This window comes from Sceloporus undulatus, chromosome 4 (genome assembly GCF_019175285.1).
Source record: "Sceloporus undulatus isolate JIND9_A2432 ecotype Alabama chromosome 4, SceUnd_v1.1, whole genome shotgun sequence".
Lineage (NCBI taxonomy): Eukaryota > Metazoa > Chordata > Lepidosauria > Squamata > Phrynosomatidae > Sceloporus > Sceloporus undulatus.
Genome location: NC_056525.1, coordinates 65004080 through 65022342, shown reverse-complemented (window position 1 = coordinate 65022342; position 18263 = coordinate 65004080). Strand labels below are relative to the sequence as shown.

The 18263-nt window shown below is 41.5% G+C and overlaps 1 protein-coding gene across 3 annotated transcripts; it reads right to left on the bottom strand.

Moving 5' to 3' along the window:
- Positions 1-1525: 1525 nt before the first annotated feature.
- Positions 1526-15770, bottom strand: SMIM29 (small integral membrane protein 29). Of its 3 annotated transcripts, XM_042461889.1 has the most exons (6): positions 15678-15770; positions 15352-15426; positions 9020-9189; positions 5788-5813; positions 4012-4117; positions 1526-2429 (listed from the first exon to the last, which is right to left on the bottom strand). In XM_042461889.1, exons 3-6 carry the CDS (start codon positions 9128-9130, stop codon positions 2367-2369), a joined length of 306 nt encoding a protein of 101 aa, XP_042317823.1. In that variant the 5' UTR covers positions 9131-9189; positions 15352-15426; positions 15678-15770; the 3' UTR covers positions 1526-2366. The 3 variants fall into 3 exon arrangements, with proteins under 3 accessions (XP_042317823.1, XP_042317825.1, XP_042317822.1); XM_042461891.1 differs by lacking the exon at positions 15352-15426 and having other exon boundaries at positions 15678-15700; XM_042461888.1 differs by lacking the exon at positions 15678-15770 and having other exon boundaries at positions 15352-15505.
- Positions 15771-18263: the final 2493 nt, after the last annotated feature.

Here is an 18263-nt window from a genome sequence, read left to right as displayed (position 1 = left end):
ACACTGTTGTGGGATAGATATAACCATCGCTCACCAATGAACGCAAAATTTTGCTGTAGCAAAATAGTTTATCATGGGTAAATAACCTATGAAATGACAAGCTTCTTTACTGCTAGGAGTAAACTTGATTTTTCTTCATGGCCTCTATTACACAAGTGATGTCACAGGCTAAGCCTTTATACCATTGTCTGCAAACTTCTAGAGCTAGGCCATCTTTTGGTGTAAGCCCCAGCCCATCCTCAACAGGCAGATTCAAAGTGCAAATTTAAGGAAAACAAGAAACAGTTGTAGTCATGGGTACAAATAATTTAAGAAGACTGTTCTACATCAGAGCTATTCAAAGGGGTGGTCCATGAAGAAGTGTCAATCCATAACCATCAGCTGATGCCAAGAAAAAAAGAACTGCAGCCAATAGTCACGAATATGGTACCAGTCTCCAAAACACAGAGAAAATTACCAGTTCCCCATATTAGAAAGCTTAAGTTGCTAAAAGTATGCACATTGAAGAGGGGGCACACCAAAAAAAACTGCATAGGTCTTTAAGTTTACAAAGATGGTGTTGCGTAGGCACAGACTTACCCCACTTGTGTGAGTTCACAAATGAGTCAGCTATTATAGGTAAACATTGTTTGAGGGTTACATAGCTCTTGGAGAGCTCAGAGCAGAAGATAGGTAACTACCTTCAGCAGCTATGCAGGTCAGGACCTGTGGAGTCCAACATCAGATGGGTGCCTGTGGGTCACCCTGGGTTTAGATCCAGATTGGGGATTGTATGACCCTCCAGATAGTCTTGAACTGCAACTCCAAGCATTCCTTACCATTGGCTATGCTGGTAACTACTGGGAGTTGCAGTCTAACAACATTTGTAGAGCTGTGCAATTGTCACCCCAGCTAAGACCAAAAGTTACAACTGAAGAGTACAAGTGCAAGATCCTTGTGGGGGATACCACTGAGATAATATTCCCTTTGTTATATTACGATTACCCACATATCTCTTCTCCTAGCTTGACTTAACAAAAGTAAATTAATCCTGTATATGTTCAGGAATGGAATGGAGACAATTGCTGGAACAATACATGGGAAGTGCCCTACTCCTCTAATTGTTTTATGCCCATTAAAAACTTCATTTCTTAATCCAGATTGTATTTGTTTTTCTTGACTGTCAAACGAACTGAAAATGCATAATTAGGCATCAGATGGACCTACCACAGGGCTACACAGCAGCAGCCTAACATATTCTTACATGTGAGGAAGACCAACCAGTCTGTCACAAACTGAAACATATTGTTGGGACAAGAAGAAGACTCACAAGTCACAAAGGCAAAATCAGTACTCCTAATACATGTTTTACTGACGCTGTCTAGACCTGTTGTCAGGTTATGGCTGGCAGCAAAGGGGTTTCTGCTCCAGCAAGATTAGTATGATTTCTCTGCACCAACAGTTCTTCAACCTGCTATGATAGGAACAATGTTAATACAGTATACTCACCAGAGCCAAATATTAGAGTGAAATCTTGCCAGAGATATTCCTGTTCAGGATGGAATTTATTTATAAAACACATGAGCTCCCAATACAGAATCCCCATCATTGAAAGAACCACACTGATGAACTCAAAATTTCATTGAAGAAACAATTCTTCAACAATACATTAAGGCTCCTTTGGTCGGATGTGCCTGCATGACCTTACCAGAAAAAGTGCATCCTCCCTGCACACAGCAAATCAAATACCCACAAAGATCAGCATGTATTCATTACATATATTTCAAAGTAAAAGATGCTACATTACAACCGCACATATCCAACTTTCTTACTACACATTTTATTCACTTTCTCTGCATCCATCATCACAGGAACCCAATAGCTAAATGACAGACCCATTTATATGCATAGGTAAGTCAGGGCAAAAGGCAGCTAGCAAATGCACTGGAATGTCATAGCAGCTGCAGCTTTGATTCTGCTTATATATAAAAAAAGATCAACTGGGATTTTTAGAAAGCTGAGCCATTTGTAGGATGGTGGCTCGCAGGAAAAAAGAGCTATTTTCAACTGAAGTTTCAGAGGCTCCAGCATCTCCCCAACATCCATATCAATTACAAACCAAAAGACAAAGGAGTAAGAGGAATGTCATTAAGCCACATACATCCAGATGTACAAACTTTCAACTCTGCACAAGATACTCAAGAGAACCTGTTAGCAGTAAGGCCTCTTGTTGGGAGCCGGGATGGGGGGAAGAAATCAGTACTGAAGTGGAAAGAAAGGCAGCAGGTTCAATGTGAATTGAGGTTTGGGGGTGCTTCAAATTGGTACACATGCCAGGCAGACGCAGTCATCCTTCTACACCCATTGTCAGTCTGAGCTACACATCATCAAGCTTTCACATCCATAAATGAACCACGGTAGGGCTGGTATCCTCCCCAGGCTCTCATCACCTGTAACATGCAATAAATGTCTTTAAAACTGTGACACCAGGTAGCAAAACATTTCTCAGCAGCTAGTAGTAAATTGCCAAATATCCACTTTTGTCAAAAAACATATTTTGAAAATAAAAACAAGTAAAGAAATAATAAAACACTGTAAATGAACATTCCCATCAACTCTAACCTCCTACTTCGCAGATAGATCTCCGGAAAGGCACTCTACAGCTGGACAAGATGGACTTATGCTGAGAACCATTTCCTTGATTCTGCTGCAGAATAACTGTTCACCAGATACACACTCTTGATCCATGTTATAAATTGCTGTGGTGGTTGTTATTTTTATGTATTAATTTTTGTCATTGTTGTACAGATTCTGTATGCTTTATTGCAAAAAATCAATTAAAATGATTTTTTAAAAAAAGAAATAAGACACTGGGGCACACAATGTGGTCACTGTGATCTGTCGCCTGATCTGGCCTGCAAAACCCACCTTAAAATGCAGCCAGTTGAACCAAGGGAAGGAGCCCCTCTTCTATGATTGTTGAGGGGTGGTAGTCAGTACAGAGTAAGCACAGCTTTTGTGCACTGTGTTTGCTGTTCTTCACAAAGTCTCCCTCCCCTCAAAATGCCTTGTGGATCCTTACTTCCAACCTTTTCCAAGCAAAGTAGCAGGGATGTTAAACCCCTTTGTTCTCTGGTATTTCTAGTCTACTGCAAAAACAGGATTGATCCAACTGTGAGGTCCTAGGGCTGATACTCCTCTCCAGACTTCTGGGCTTTCCATACTGGACACATCCCTTTCATTTTGACACCATTTTTGGTGGCTTCTGTATGCATTCTTCCTGTTCTAAAAGGTTGCAGTGCCTCTCCTAATATTTTGTTGCTGGCAGTTAAGAGCTGTAAAGCTAAAATATGCTGGCATTTTCATCCAATCCTTTTGCCTTTGGCCTCATTCATGAATGGAAAGCAGCCCACGAAATCTCTGAAACAAAATTCAGTCCTTGGGGTGAAGGAAGCTCCACACTACTGTTCTACCATATGGGTGTACATGTTCAATCTGTGGCCCCATGGCCATAGAGATATTAATGTCGTCATCATGCAGCTCCCAGGTGATTCATTCTGAAGGACTGCAACATCTGACACAAAAACAGTGGCCTAACTGGGTACCAAAGAACTGTTCACCTGATATTTGAATTCCTACACTCACCAAGTATAAAAAACTAAACTTTAAGATGGAATTCATGTTAATGAGGCATTCTATTTTTTAGTTCTCCTTCCTTAACAGGATGGGTTTGAATCAATCACATTGCCTAGCTACATGCCCCAAGCACAAATCAGCTGGTTCTACAGAACTGCTAAATCAGAGCTGGGAGGAGGATTCTGGAAATTGTAGTTTAAAAAAATGTTTCCAGGCTCTGTGCTGTAGTAAACAAGGATTGTTTGAAAGCCTAGTGCTTAGATGCATAATCTTCTCTTTTTTCTTAGCAACTGTCCATGTCACAGTCACAAAAGCATAAGGTAAAAAACACATACACCCTAAAATATCCTTTACAATGATGCACAACTTTGCTTTGATTTGCAGAATTATGCTCACCTTTGTGTCCTCTGGCTCTACTAGGAGCTCCTGTTCAGCTTCATGCAGCTCTTCTGCAGGATCATAGCTGTACATTGGCAGCAAGTGATGACGCAACCGGTCGTACCTGAGATATAAGTTTAATATACAGCCCTTGTCAAAGTACAGTCTATGCCTGCCCTTGAAGCTGCACCCATATAGCAGGATTGAGCAGCTGCAGTGGACCTTACCGTGACACTTTGGGCTGGAATGTAATCACAAGTGGAAGTTACTTTTGGCTGAAAGGCCCTGATTTTCAGCAGTGTTTTTGGTTGTTCACAGAGGGAGCTGGGCAGGGCAAATCTGATGCTCCAGAAGAGGTAAGTGTCATTTTTTCCATCTTGTTTTCCATCAACCCCTTCCCCACAAATACACACACAATGATGTATATAGAAGCTTTAGGGATAGCAGTGTCTTGTAAGGGCACTTCAAAACCATTATTTCTAATCTCATTACAATGAAAATGACTCAACTGTGGCTGAATGGAGAAAATTTAGTGATCTAAGAGGAATGATGGGGAGGCGTTATAATATTTCCTTTTTACAAATGCTTCCAAATTCTTTACTTTTAAAGTGCTTATGTATTTTGAATGACACCGTGTAAGACTATGTACCACTCAGTGCAATATTGTTGCTCCTTTTGTCTTAGAGCAGCCAGGGGCTTTCAGGTTATATATTTCTGGCAAAAATATAATAAAATATTTTACTCCCATCCTCTTCCACGAAGAACTGTGATCCCAACACCAAATCCCAAGGACTTGAGTTTGTATGGGCATATTAAAGATTGTTTAATTGTTTTTTTGAATGTTATATTTATACTTTTAAAATGTTTTCTATTGTTTTTTATTTGTATTGTTTTAATTGGCTGTTAGCAACCCTGAGCCCCTGTATCAAGAGGAAGGCGAGATATAAATATAGCAATAATAATAATAACAACAATAAAAATAATGTATGATATAATACAATTTTCTCAATTTTGAGGAGCATTTTTTTCTCAGAGATAATTTTTAGGGGCTACAAAAATTGCCCCAGGGGCCACACTTTGCCCACTTTTGCTGTAGACTCAGAAGTGGTTATTATGCATGCAAACAGAGACAGAAAATATATGTGTGTATTCATGTACTATAAAACCCTAATCTTTGAACAATTGCGAACTCACAACTGAATACCAAGACCACTGTCTGCTCCAATATTGCAACCTAGTCTACAGTATTTCAAACCCATCTCCACTATTCCTAAAAAGTATTCATACAAACCACTTCTTACTGGGGACAAGTTTTTATAATAGGATTCTTTCAGAATCAACACTTTTCCTGACATTTCTTTTTCCTGGTCAGTCTGCTCATTGCAGCCATCAGTCTGCCTGAAAACATATAATGCATTTATTATCTCCTGCCCTGTATTACACGATCTCAAATGTTGGGTCACTAGTGATGCCAATTTTTAATTTTTAAAATAAAACTTATTGATTAAAATCTCAAAAATCAATTAGAATTTGAGATTCTAATTTTTAATTTTTTAAAAAAGTAGTCTGGAAGCCATAAAATATGGACAGATAGATCATTTTGCTAGCAAAGTACTACTACTCATTGAAAGCTGCTTCTGTTCCTATAGCCCAGAGTAACCCACAAACTGACCTACCATTGCTATACATCTAAAGCCACCCAAGCATATAGCTGATAGCAACACGCAAAGTCTTCTCTGTTCTCATGACCCAAACTCCCCAAGATCCAATTACTTGCCCAGGGCAGTCTCTTACCTCCTCTTCTTCTGGATGTACATCATCTGCAATGTGAAAGTAAAGGAAGGAAAACAATACTGAGAGAAGCATAAACATGGTACGGGGGTTATTTCTTAGAGGGAATGAAGCATGGAACAAGAAAGACGAGGAGAAGCAGCACAAGAAACAACAGCAGCAGGAAAAGCATTTTCTGTATCTGCCTGCTTGCAAGATCCACTTCTGGCAATGGGAATGTCACAAGATATTAGTACAGGAGGCATTACGGGGAACACTAAGCTCATTAGAAACATGGCTCTTGGTGTCAGATGTCTGCAAAGATAGAGAGAGAAAGGGATCCATGACAATAACACAAATGCTTTGCTGAGTAGTAGGCGACTTCCATGGGACCCCAGAGGATTGCCCCTTCTAGCATTTTAACTTTTTTTAAAATTAACAATAATAGCCCCATAACAAAGTCCTTAGGAAGGTGTTGGGCATTTTTACTGAAAAAAATTAAAATATCTAGTCACTCCTCCAAGTCGACGGACTTGAAATGCACAGACTTGGAAATTCACGGCGGGGTGACTGCTATTAATCTTAATGAGGCATGCGCCCGCAGCACACTCCCTACATGACCATGCCCTATTCAAGCCTCACGGGGGGGGGGGGGTCCAGAACAGATCCCCCGCAGGTTCAAAGGGGCAACTGTATTTAGTATAAAAAAAAAAATTGGGGTTATCAGGGGACTAAATAATCTATACACACTTTGTCCCATTTGTCTTTTCCGGGGGGGGGGGGGGGGAGACCATCACATTCCAACATCCATTTTATGAATGATGGCAGAAGCCTGATACAAAACTGTTGGATTTAATTCCAAAGCTTATGGGCTCTTTAAGAGTAATGACAGTCACAAGGTTTGTCACAAGGATTTAAAGCTGGAAACTGGTGAGTTTCTCTGTGGTCAACTACAGTAGCATTAAAGCAAGAAATATTTCAAATTTTATCTGAATTTTTTTAAAGTTCAGCATTATCAGGGATGCATCTCATCAGCTTTTTTTTTTTTTCCTTTGACACAGATGCACAAGGACAAAATATGTGCAAACTTTCCAAGTTAGGAAGACCACATGTAGCTTCCTGTTTTAAAATAAACAAAAGCAGGGTCCCAGTCCTTTCCTCATCACTACATCTATATACTTTAAAAAGGGAAATTCAACTTTAAAGCAAACTTTAAATCTGAAGAACAACTGTGCAAGTTAAATATCTACAGTCAGTACAACAGCTCTCTTTGGAAGATCTTTATTACCAGCATCCGACTGCATGTTTCCAGGTAAGCAAGTGCATGACCTTTTCAGAACTGGTATAATATACAGCCCCTTTCATAAATTCAGTTGATGGCCTGGCTGAATGCAAATAAGAACTAAGTATATTCCATGACAGGGGAACGGGATCAATTGAAAGAATATCTATGATTCAACAAGAAGTTGGGGGGAGGGAACAATTTGAAAAAAGGGGGAATTTTTATCTTGCAGAAGTGAAAGAAGGAAAAAAAATATGGCAAAACCCAGCCAGCTACATACAGCATAAAGCTATGGTGTAGTGGTTAGACTGGGATGAGAAAGATCCAAGTTTTAATCCTCACTGAGATGTGAAACATAACAGGAGACCTTGAGCAGGTCATTCTCTCAGCCAGTGAGCAGAAAGGTATGCTTCCTAGTGCTTATTTGAAGAAAGAGGGATATGAACATAACTAATAAATAAATTTCCTATTTCCCTAACTTTCTTTATCACACTCCTACAAGCAGTCAGTGGTGCCTCTCACCATTGAAACAGGCATAGCAGGAGTGGCACCCACACATCCCGTCCCTGATGTCAGGTTAATCAATATAGGCCTCGTTTATTTCCGGGTAAATTCCAGCAATGTTTCTGGTGAGAAATAAGGGTAAGCAACAAATTTCCAGGGAGGATTCTTACTTTGAATGCTTTATATTTTTAACATACTGTATATACTCATGTATAAGTCTAGAAATTTTAGTAAAAAAAACTGATCCCCCAAAAACCTGGGTCAACTTATCCACAAGTCAATGTAAGTACTGTACCTTAACTCTTTTTTTTTTAAAAAAGGATCCATTTCCTTTTCTGGGTGGTGAAAGGCAGGAGCTTATTTCATTCAGGGAGAACCAACCTCCCTCTAAGATCTCTGCCATGGCACTACTTCTGGCCTTTCTGAATGCATGGGTGGGAAAATAGCAGCAGCAGCTCTATGGCATTTCCCCTGAAAGAGCACAGAAAGAGTAGAGGGGTTGGTCTTTCTTTTAGGCTCTCCTGGGACAGACTAAGCACTCATCCTTTCACCACTCTACTCAGGAAGGTGGATGGTTCCTTTTTTGATAAGAGTTAATTCTGTACCTTAACTCTTATCTTTACAACCTTTTTTGACGTCTGCACATTTCCTAGCCCAATCATCATCTCTCCTACACATTGCACAGCCACCATTTACCACAGTTCCCTCCTCATAGATCCAGCCTTTCAGGTGAGCACAGCATGCCTGCCAGAATTGTGTAAGTTCTTTGACATCATTTTCCTTTGCTTCATCCTTTACATCATTTATTACATGCCTCTAAGATTTACCTCCAATTTATTCACTCAACTTATCAAAATCCATAACCTTGGCCCCCAAAACTGCCCTCAACCTAATCATGAAGTTGATTTATACATGAGTATATAGTATGTTTTAATGAATTTCTATTTTTAATTGTTATATTAATATGATGTTTTTAATTCTGTTTTTAAAATTGTACTTTTTAAAAAGTATCTTTTGTGAGCCACCTTGGGTCCTATTTAGGATAAAGACAATATATACAAATAAATAAATACAACAGATTGAGCATCTCTTATCCAAAATGCTTGGGACCAGAAGGGTTCTGTATTTCAGATTTTTTTTGGATTCTGGAATACTGGTATTTGCAAATTGAGAAAGAGAGAGAGAATATGAGAGAAAATGAGGCTGGAAAGAGACTGAGGATCTGTGAAATGGTGGGAGGCATAGATTCCTGCCATTTTACAGATCTTCACAACTCTCTCCAGCCGCATCTCTCTCCACACTCATAAATACAGATCAGGTATGTACTACACTACATGCAATGTAACTCAAAATGTTTTGGATTTTGGAGTACAGTACTTCAGATTTCAGAATTCTGGACAAGGGATATTCAACTTGTATTCTTATACGTTCTGGATACTGGCCTCTTCTAGAATAATTCAAGCCACTCACCACAGCCGTGATGACACCAACAATGGTGATAAGGAAAAATGGCACCAAAACATACTCCACCAAGGAGTCATTGGCTGGCCCAGCAGAAGTGGGCATGGTGGTGTTATTCATGGCATAGGAAAATAGTGCTCAGGGGTGACCAGGGTTTCTGTCTTCATTGGGAAGTCCACCTTTAAAAAAAAATCGCCAAAACAAACAGTTTTAAGATTAAAGCATATTATTCAAGCTGCCACAATCTTCTTCCCAACCTCCTTCCCCTCCCCCATAGCTGTGCATGATAAGGAGGTTCTTTAAGTCACAAGCCAGTCACATGTCCTCCTCATCCTAGTGAATGAAACCCTTTAAAGTGATGTTTAGCCTTGAGGCATGATCCACAGCTGACTGAAGCCAAGATAAAGGATTAATAGGCAAGGAAAAAGGTTCTTTAACTGCTCTCCTATTAACTGATGCAGTCTGCTCCTGGCTGTCTCATTCTGCAAAAAATAAAAAAATAAAAATAAAAATCTAAGAACAAGAGATTGGGAGAGAGAGAGAGAAGAAAGAAAAGAAGATAATATTAGAAGTCTTGGCTTCCAAGCATGAGACCATCTACAATGCAGAACAGAAGCCCACTCATCTATGTTTGGGTCTAGATGATCATGCTAGTGAGATATGATGGGAATTTTGTAGTCCAATACACAGGCTCCAGGTCAGGGAAAATTAACCTAGATGTTTCCCCAAGGGGGGGAGGGAGCAGTGGGATGGTAGAGGAGGAACATCTCCCCACTACCCTGTTCAAAAAAGCAATAGTTCCTGTCTAAATGATGCTTTTAACACCGCCACCTTCCTCACTTCACTTTTTGGGAAAATAACAGGGCCAGGGAATGAGGACCCCCAGTCTTTTCAGCTTCAACTACATACAATGTTTGCTCCCAGTGGCTTGCACAACCTTTAGTTCAGTAGAAGATACTGTATTTATTGCAGAAGATATGAAGTTGAACCTCCAAGAGTGTTGAAACTGCAGACACCCACTACCAATTAGGATAGGCAACGTCCTGGACCATGGTGAGACTGTGTATAAGGGAAAACATGTTTTCCCCATGCTGCAATATCCCTTCACAGCATCCTTTTCCATACAATTTCATCTGAAAAACAAATTATAGGTGTCATCTGCACTGCAGAAATAATGCAGTTTGACCCTGATTTAACTGTCACAGCTCAATGCTGTCGAATTCTAATACTGTAGTTTGTTGTTGCACCCAGAGATTTCTGAAAAAGAAGGCTAAATATCTCACAGAATTCCACAGTGCCGAACTGTGGCTGTTAAAGTGGTGTCAAACTGCATTTTTTCTGCAGTACAGATGCAGCCACAGTCTCCTCTCAGGGATATTAAAGGAGAGCTCTCTTCAGCTATTGAGATCAGTGAATGACTTCTTCAGAGGCCTTCATCCTAACAGAACTGAAATATAAACCTTATCCTGATAAATGTTCAGAGTTCAAAAAAGGTACTTTTTTCTGTATTCCAACAACCCCTAGCCAGCACAGCCTGACAATGGTGGGACACATTCTTTGCGGACCTTTCAAGCAAATCCATTTTGCCAAGCCCAGCTTTTTTTACCCATCCCTAAGTCTTCAGACAGGACCTACAAGTAAATTCTCCCAGTACAATTTCATTAGAAAATTGCATAACATTATTACTACATATTACTCTCCCTTACTATATCAGGAGATTATGCATCAGTGGGAGGAATATTCAGGGAGAGTGAATTGCTATCATCCAAGTTAAATCTTGCAGATATGCATAAGAAAACCTGTTCCTCTGCACGTATCAAGGCATTACAGGGTGCCCTGAACAGTGTATATCTGTGAAGAAACTCTTTATATAGAAGGAATCAATTAAGTCACACTACTATGCAAAGAGATTTTATAGCACCTCTGAGGCTAACTGAGAGAAACAAGCTTTCGTAGACTGGGCCTACTTCATCAGATGTTGCATCTGATAAAGTAGACAGGGGTCTAATCTGCACTGCAGAAATAATGCAGCCTGACGCTGCTTTAATGGCCACAGCTCACTGCTCGGATCCTCAGATGAGTAGTTTTTTGCAACATTTCCCCTTCTCTCTGTCAGAGCACTCTGGTGCCACCACAAACTACTAATCCTAGGACTTCATACCATTGAGCCACAGCAGTTAAAATGGTACCAAACTGCATTATTTCTGCAGTGCAGACAAGACCCGAGTCAACAACAGTTTGGGATACTTCTTTTTCTCAGTTGGTGTCAAGTTCCTTTTGCAAAATGATCCAGACTAACATGGCTATATCTATAAGCCACACTAGGGGTGGGGAATCCTTTCACCCTCCAGATGATGCTGAACTCAGTGTGTTTCTGGATGTACACCTGCACGTTGGAGAAGACCAAAGCTGCGATACAACACATCTGGGTAAAATCGAGGAAGGCTGCTATATATGCAGAGAATGCCCCATTTTCTGATTCCAACAGCCCTAGGAGTTGCTGGCTGAGTGGAGCTCTAAGCTAGGATCTTCTCTACCAAAATATAAGAGGCATGGGAAGGAATCGCCATGGAACACAATAAATATGTTCCAAACTAACCTTGGTTCCATTTCCTTTAGAATTTCACATCCCTTTTGCTCCACAATTCATAGAGTCATAGAATCATAGAGTTGGAAAAGACCACAAGGGCCACCCAGTCCAACCCACTAACATGCAGGAATACACAATCAAAGCATCCCCAACAGATGGCCATCCAGCCTCTGTTTAAAAAACTCCAATGAAGGAGACTTCACCACACTCAGGAATGTGTTCCTCCTAACGTTGAGGTGGAATCTCTTTTACTGCAGTTTGAACCAACTGCTCCATGTCCTATTCTCTGGAGCTGCAGAAAACAAGCTTGCTTCATCCTCAATATGACATCCCTTCAAATATTTAAACAGGGCTATCACCTCTTAACCTTCTCTTCTCTAGGCTAAACATACCCAGCTTCCTAAGTCGTTCCTCATAGGGCATGGCTTTCAGACACTTAATCATTTTGGTTGCCCTCCTCTGGACACGCTCCAGCTTCTGAACATCCTTTTTGAATTGTGGTGCCCAGAAACTAGGCACAATTGTCACCACAATCATAGAACAAGGCTTGCTTAGGGACATAGTGTGGGGGAAGAGAGTCAAAAGTTTGCACCCCTGCAACTCAGCAATTCCCAGAAAGTAGAAATGCACCAGAAATATACTCAGTTACTTTTCTGAATTAAAACTCACTGAATCCCAGTATGATCAGAGACAATGTTGGCTAAGGAATTTGGGAAGTTGTAGTCCAAAAGTAACATTTCTGTGTTTAGATTACACAGAATCACTCCCAAAACAAACAACAAAAACGGGGGAAGCAGCCATGACTAACAGACCAGATCTGTAAGAACAGTAAGGGGAAATGGATTCACTCTTGTTTTGCAATGATATACCAGATCAGCAGTTCTTTATTCTCATAAACAACTAATCTTCCCACACAGAAGACCTTTAGAGCAGAAACTCTTTGGTTTGCTTTGGACCCTTTTACACAACACAATTATAGCACTTTGACGCCAACTGCCATGGTTCCATTTTATGGAAACCTGGGATTTGTAGTTTCATGGGCTATTTCAAATGCTAAGCCAGAGTGTTCTAGTGCCTCACCAAATTACAAACCCTAGAATGCCACAAACTGAAGCCATGGCAATTAAAGCTGAATCAAAATGCTACAATTATGCAGTGTGAAAGGGCTTCACGGATGTTTGTAGAATGAGGGAGGCATTTTGAATTAGTATTTACAACCTAGATCCAAAACACACTGCAAAAATAATACAGATTGAGATTGTTTTAACTGCCCTGGCTAATGCTAGGGAATTCTGGGAACTGTAGTTTTGTGAGATTTAGCCTTCTCTATCAGAGAGCTCTGGTGCCACTACAGTTTTCAGGATTCCCTAGCACTGAGCCAGGGCAGTTAAAGCAATCTCAAACTGGATTATTTCTATAGTGTGTTTTGGACCCTAGTTATTGTCAGCTTGGTGTAGACCCATGCATTTTCAAACCTACAGCCAGATTTCTTTCCAGCTGCTCACACTTGCAAAAGCTGAATGGGCTAAATCCAATTTTAACCATATCTGACCCACCAAGATGTAAACCTAACTAAGCTCAATAGGGCTTCTCTAGTTATAGCACCAATCACAAGATTTTGTCCTCAGAAGGCTGCAAATTTCTTAAGAACGTAACAGCTCCCAAGAAAGGTGGGTACCAGGCTGCAGTTTCCTGCAAGATGCTAGGAATAAAGAGTGGTTTAATTTATTAGGATGAGAGTCAGCATGCTGTAGTGGTTTGTGTATTGGACAAATAATGCAGTTTGAGACCGCTTGAACTGCCCTGGCTGAGTGCTAAGGAATTGTGGCAATTCTCGTTTATTGTGGCTACCAGAGCTCTCTCACATTGAGAAGGCTCAATGTCTCATAAAACTACAGTTCCCAGAATCCCCTAACACTGAGCCAAGCTCATACTGGATTATTTCTGCAGCGTGCTTTGGACCAATGATTTTGGAGGCTGGAGTTCACTGCCCAGCTCAGCCACAAAACACATTGGGTGACCATGGGCGAGTCACATGCTTTCAGCTTCAAGGGAAGGCAATGGCAAACCTCCTCTGAACCCAAACCTGCCAAGAAAATCTCATGATAGCTTTGCCTTAGGGTCAATGACTTGAAAGCATGCAACAACAGCAACAATTTATTAGGGTTTTCCTCCGATTAAACAAGCAGAGAATCATTAATAAATGTGCTGCACATAATGTGCAAGATGCAGGAAAAGGGACCATAAGGGTGTCACTTGGGCTGTTGTTGTGTGGCTTCAAGGCTGAAGTAAGCTGAGAACAAACATGGTGTAATGGTTTGAGCATGGACCATGGAGATTATTGCACTACACTCTTAAAGTGTTGCTATTTCACTTTAACTGCTCTGGCTGCCTCCTGCTGCATTCTGGGATTTGCAGTTTAAGGAGGGGCATTTAGAATATTCAATTGACGACTCTGCTTGGAAAGGAGACATTAGAAGAACATCATAGAATCTGGGATCCATGGTTAAAATATATGAATTAACGAGACACAATAATTCAAAAAAGATTTTGAGACCAAAGAATTAAGCAGGAAGGTATGTAGATTAGTGTTCTAGAGTTTTATGGGGCATCGAGAAAGGGTGGCTTAGAAGGAACTAGAATAGATAAATGGTTGGAAATAAAGAGGTTATATATTTAGATATAAAAGGCATTGCTTAAGAATGTAATAAGCTAAGCGCATGTGAATTTGAACAGCCTTAGAAAAGGAACGCAATCCAACCCAAAGGAAGTAATAGGTTAACAGTTGAAATAGAAGAATTTTTGTATATATTTTTATGTAAATTGTGGGAAAGGTTGTAAATTTTTAAACAATAAAATTTATAAAAAAAAAAAAAAAAAAGAATATTCAGCCAGAGAGCTCTTAGGCCTCACTGAACTACAAAACCCAGAATGCAACACAAGGCAGCCAGAGCAGCTAAAGTGGAATAGCAATGCTTTAAGAATGTAGTGCGATAATCTACTATGACCCTGGAAACCAGGGTTCGAATCCCGGCTTGGTCTTGGAAACCCACTGGGTGACCTTGGTGGACTCATACTCTCAGCCCCAGAAAATCCTATGATAGGGTTGCCATAAGGCCAGCTTGACCAGCCATCCTCCTTTTCCAGAACTTGTACATTTCCACCTTCTGTCAAGGAGGAATTTCAAAACGCCCTCCATTTTGAGCATGCCTAAGAAGCGCATATTCACATTCCTGGGAGCGTCTTCAGCTTTGTTTGGCCAATGTCCTCCCATTTTTCTCTAGGAATGTCCTACATTTTGTGGTGCCTCATCCTCCTTTGCAGTGAGGAGGACCTCTGCTCACCCTCCATAAGGCTGAGAGAATACCACTACTTGCCAGTGTGGTTTGAGCATTGGAATAGGACTATGTGTTCGAATCCCAGCTGGGCCACATGGGGTGGCCTGTGGCAAGTCACACTCTCTCGGCCTCAGCAAGGGCAAACCGTGGTCTGAAGAAACCTGACAACCAAGAAAAACCCCTGAGAGGGGACATGCTTAAACAAATGATAGTACTGTAGCTGCCCATAGGGAAACCATACTGGCCCATAGGGAATCCTAGGAAACATCTCCAATGGGCATGTATTCCCCAATTACTCCTTTGGGGCAAGCACTGTCATTTGTTTTAGTAGGCCCACCATGAGAGCTTCACCTGAGGGCACACAACAAACAAACAAACAAACAAACAATACCCTGCAAGCTTTCCAAACCTACCTCCTCTTCCTCCAGAGCCTCCAAGTCACTCCCTGGACGGCCAGGCATCCATCTTCCAAGAGACAGGTCTGGAGCCTAGAGGAGAAGAGACATAGCAGTGCGTCCACACTGTGTAGTTAACCCGGTTTGGTGGCGCTTTAAGGGCCAGGGGCTCCAGGGGAGGGAATTCTGGGGGTGGAGGTTTGTTGTGGTACCACTGGTGCCACAACAAACGACCACCCCCAGATTTCCCGCCCCTGGCCATTAAAGCGCCACCAAACAGGGTTAACTACGCAGTGTGGACGCAATCAAAGCTGCACTGAACGCCCCAGAGCCCTCTTCCTCACCTGAGCCTTGCAGCTCCCGCCCTCTCAGCCCCAGCAGCACCAGGAAGGGCCAGCAGGCGCGTGACTGACAGCTGACAGCCCCCAGTCAGGGAAAGGGAAGCCGCAGCCAATCCGCGAACGGAGGAGGCGGGGCCAAGCCCGGCACCAGAACGCGCCGCTCTTAGTTAGAACACTGGGAACGCTAAGGGGCGGGGCATAGTGAGGCTCCTCCCCTTGTCAGGGGCTTGTGAGGGGATTCTGTAATAACACAATACAGTATTACAGACAGAAACTGAGGAGGACAACGGCTGACATTGTGTCATAAAACAACATTACAGAGAGATCTGGCAGCATAGATACAATGAATGTGAGAGTTAGACAAGGAAGGAAGTGCAGAGGGAGAAAATTAAAGCCCTCTGAGCTCTGGGGCTGGAGGAAAGGGCTGAGGAGAAGACAGGCAAACGGGTCTTTGAACCTGAACTCTCTCTCCCTGGAAGCCAAGATGATAAGGTTAAGGCTGTCATACTTTGGCCACATGATCATAAGGAAAAAGGAATGATTGGGAAAGATTGCTATTAGGAAAGACAGAGAGGCTGAAGGCAGGGGTCTTGGAGATGCCTCATCCACTGGGTTGCCAACAACAACAACAACAACAACAACAACAACAACAACAACAACAGATTGCATTATTTCTGCCAATCAGATGGAGCCTGTCTTGCTGTAGCAGAACAGTGCAGCCTTTGCCAGGTCTTTGCCTTTGCTTTATACCCCATTTTTTGTTCTCCTGTTAAATTTGTATTGCTTCTTTCTTTCCTGCTTCGTCTTCCTTCCCCTGCCCTCCATTCTGGGGGTGTAGGAAACACCCTTGGTCTCAAAGGTGCTACAACAAGATCCCTTGCAAACTCATTTTCCAGGCTGACATGGCTGTGTCTTTGAATTCTAGGCAGCATTATGGGCCAAAACACACTGCAGAAACAATCCATCTTCAGACCACTTAAACTGTTAGAAAGCTCTGGTGCCACAACAAACTACAGTTCCCAGAATTCCCTGGAGGCAGGGGAGTGCTGTGAAGCTGCAGCGTTGCAGCATTTGGACAGAGCTCAGAAGCAGCTGGAGAAGATGCAGTCTTCAGAAATAAAGATGGGATTTAAGAAGGTCCAAGATCATTTTAAAGTACAGTGTGCAGAGCGTGAGAATTTTATTGGTGATTTAATGTATTTACATATTGGGATGATGATGATGATGATGATGATGATGATGATGATGCTTTATTTCTATAGCGCTGTAGATTTGCACAGCGCTGTACATACAAACAATAAAATAGCTAAGAGTAAACCCGCCCATGGCGTACCATCTATATCAATAGCATTTACTGAGTGACCATCAAAGTGGTTCCAGGACATGAATGGAGATCTTCCTGGCCAGGGATGGGAATAGGTGAACTGTCTGAGACTCACTGTATTCAATCTTGATCCATCTTCAGTCAAAGAAAGAAAGAAAGGTGTGGATTATGAGCTCCTGTGATTTGCAGCCGGTATCAATGCTCTGCACTGACCACTTGTTATCAGTACTGAGAGCACAGCCTACAACTCTTGCTTAAGTGTCTGATAAGTCTCTAACCCAAAGGATGCTTCTCCTTGGTTCTGGACAGACAATAGTTCAGGGAGCAGTTAATGGGAATAACAAGTACCAACTCTTACACCTTTTTTGGATGACCAAACCCCATCTTAACTAAAGTTGGATCTCAATTCTGACTTGTCATATGACAGAAAACAATGGTTAACGGTGACTTCCTCAAGCTGCCAAACTGGTTAATACAATTAAGGTTCCCTCTACACGGCTAAAATAAAATGCACTTATTCCCTTGCCTAAGCTGAAAGACAGGGTCAGCTGAGCTCACCAACCACTATGGCACTGCAGAGGTGAACAGCATCTGCTGCAAGAGAATGTCTAGCTATGGAATCTTAATAAGGGTTGGCATTTTAAACACAATTAGTCTGGAAAGCAGTAGGAGAGAAGGGGGAACATAGTACTTAAGGATAAACATAAATGGAATTGATTTCCAGTGTTAAAATAAGCTAATTCCTGCCTATTCCTGCTAATTCCTGCATCATCATTGTGAGCTGCCAAAGCTATGGTTGTTCTTCTCAAACCAAGAAGCACATAACTCACCCCATATGCCAATACAGCTAGATGCTAGATGCTATTCTTAACAAAGGGACCCATAAGAACAGCATGCTATTATACTTGTCAGGACTTCACCTTTCTAATTTATCTGCATGTTGCTACACAAGCAGGTAACTTGTCTTGTTATAAGTGTGTATAGCTGGTCTGTTTCTGCTTGCCCAGTTTTTTTAATGAGGTCATTAAAGGTAGATTGAACAACAATGGAGATGAGCTGGTTTTATTAACTAGGAATTGATACCTTTCCCAAACTTGCATGCCTTGGAATTAAAATTAAGCTCGTCAGTGACCCCACTGGGTTTTGGAGAGTCATGCTCAGTTGGCACTGTTTGAAGCCCAAACACAGTTCTCTGAGTGTGTGACTATTATGTTCAGCACAGAGCTAACATTTGCTCACAGGTGCAGACAGGTCTGCCTTTCAGA

Coding starts and splice junctions, on each gene's coding strand:
- SMIM29 (XM_042461889.1), bottom strand. CDS start 9,130: ATGAATAACACCACCATGCCCACTTCTGCTGGGCCAGCCAATGACTCC. Junction 4,118..5,787: donor TACATCCAGAAGAAGAGGAG/GTAAGAGACTGC, acceptor CTTATATCTCAG/GTACGACCGGTTGCGTCATC. Junction 2,430..4,011: donor TAGAGCCAGAGGACACAAAG/GTGAGCATAATT, acceptor TGCATGTTACAG/GTGATGAGAGCCTGGGGAGG.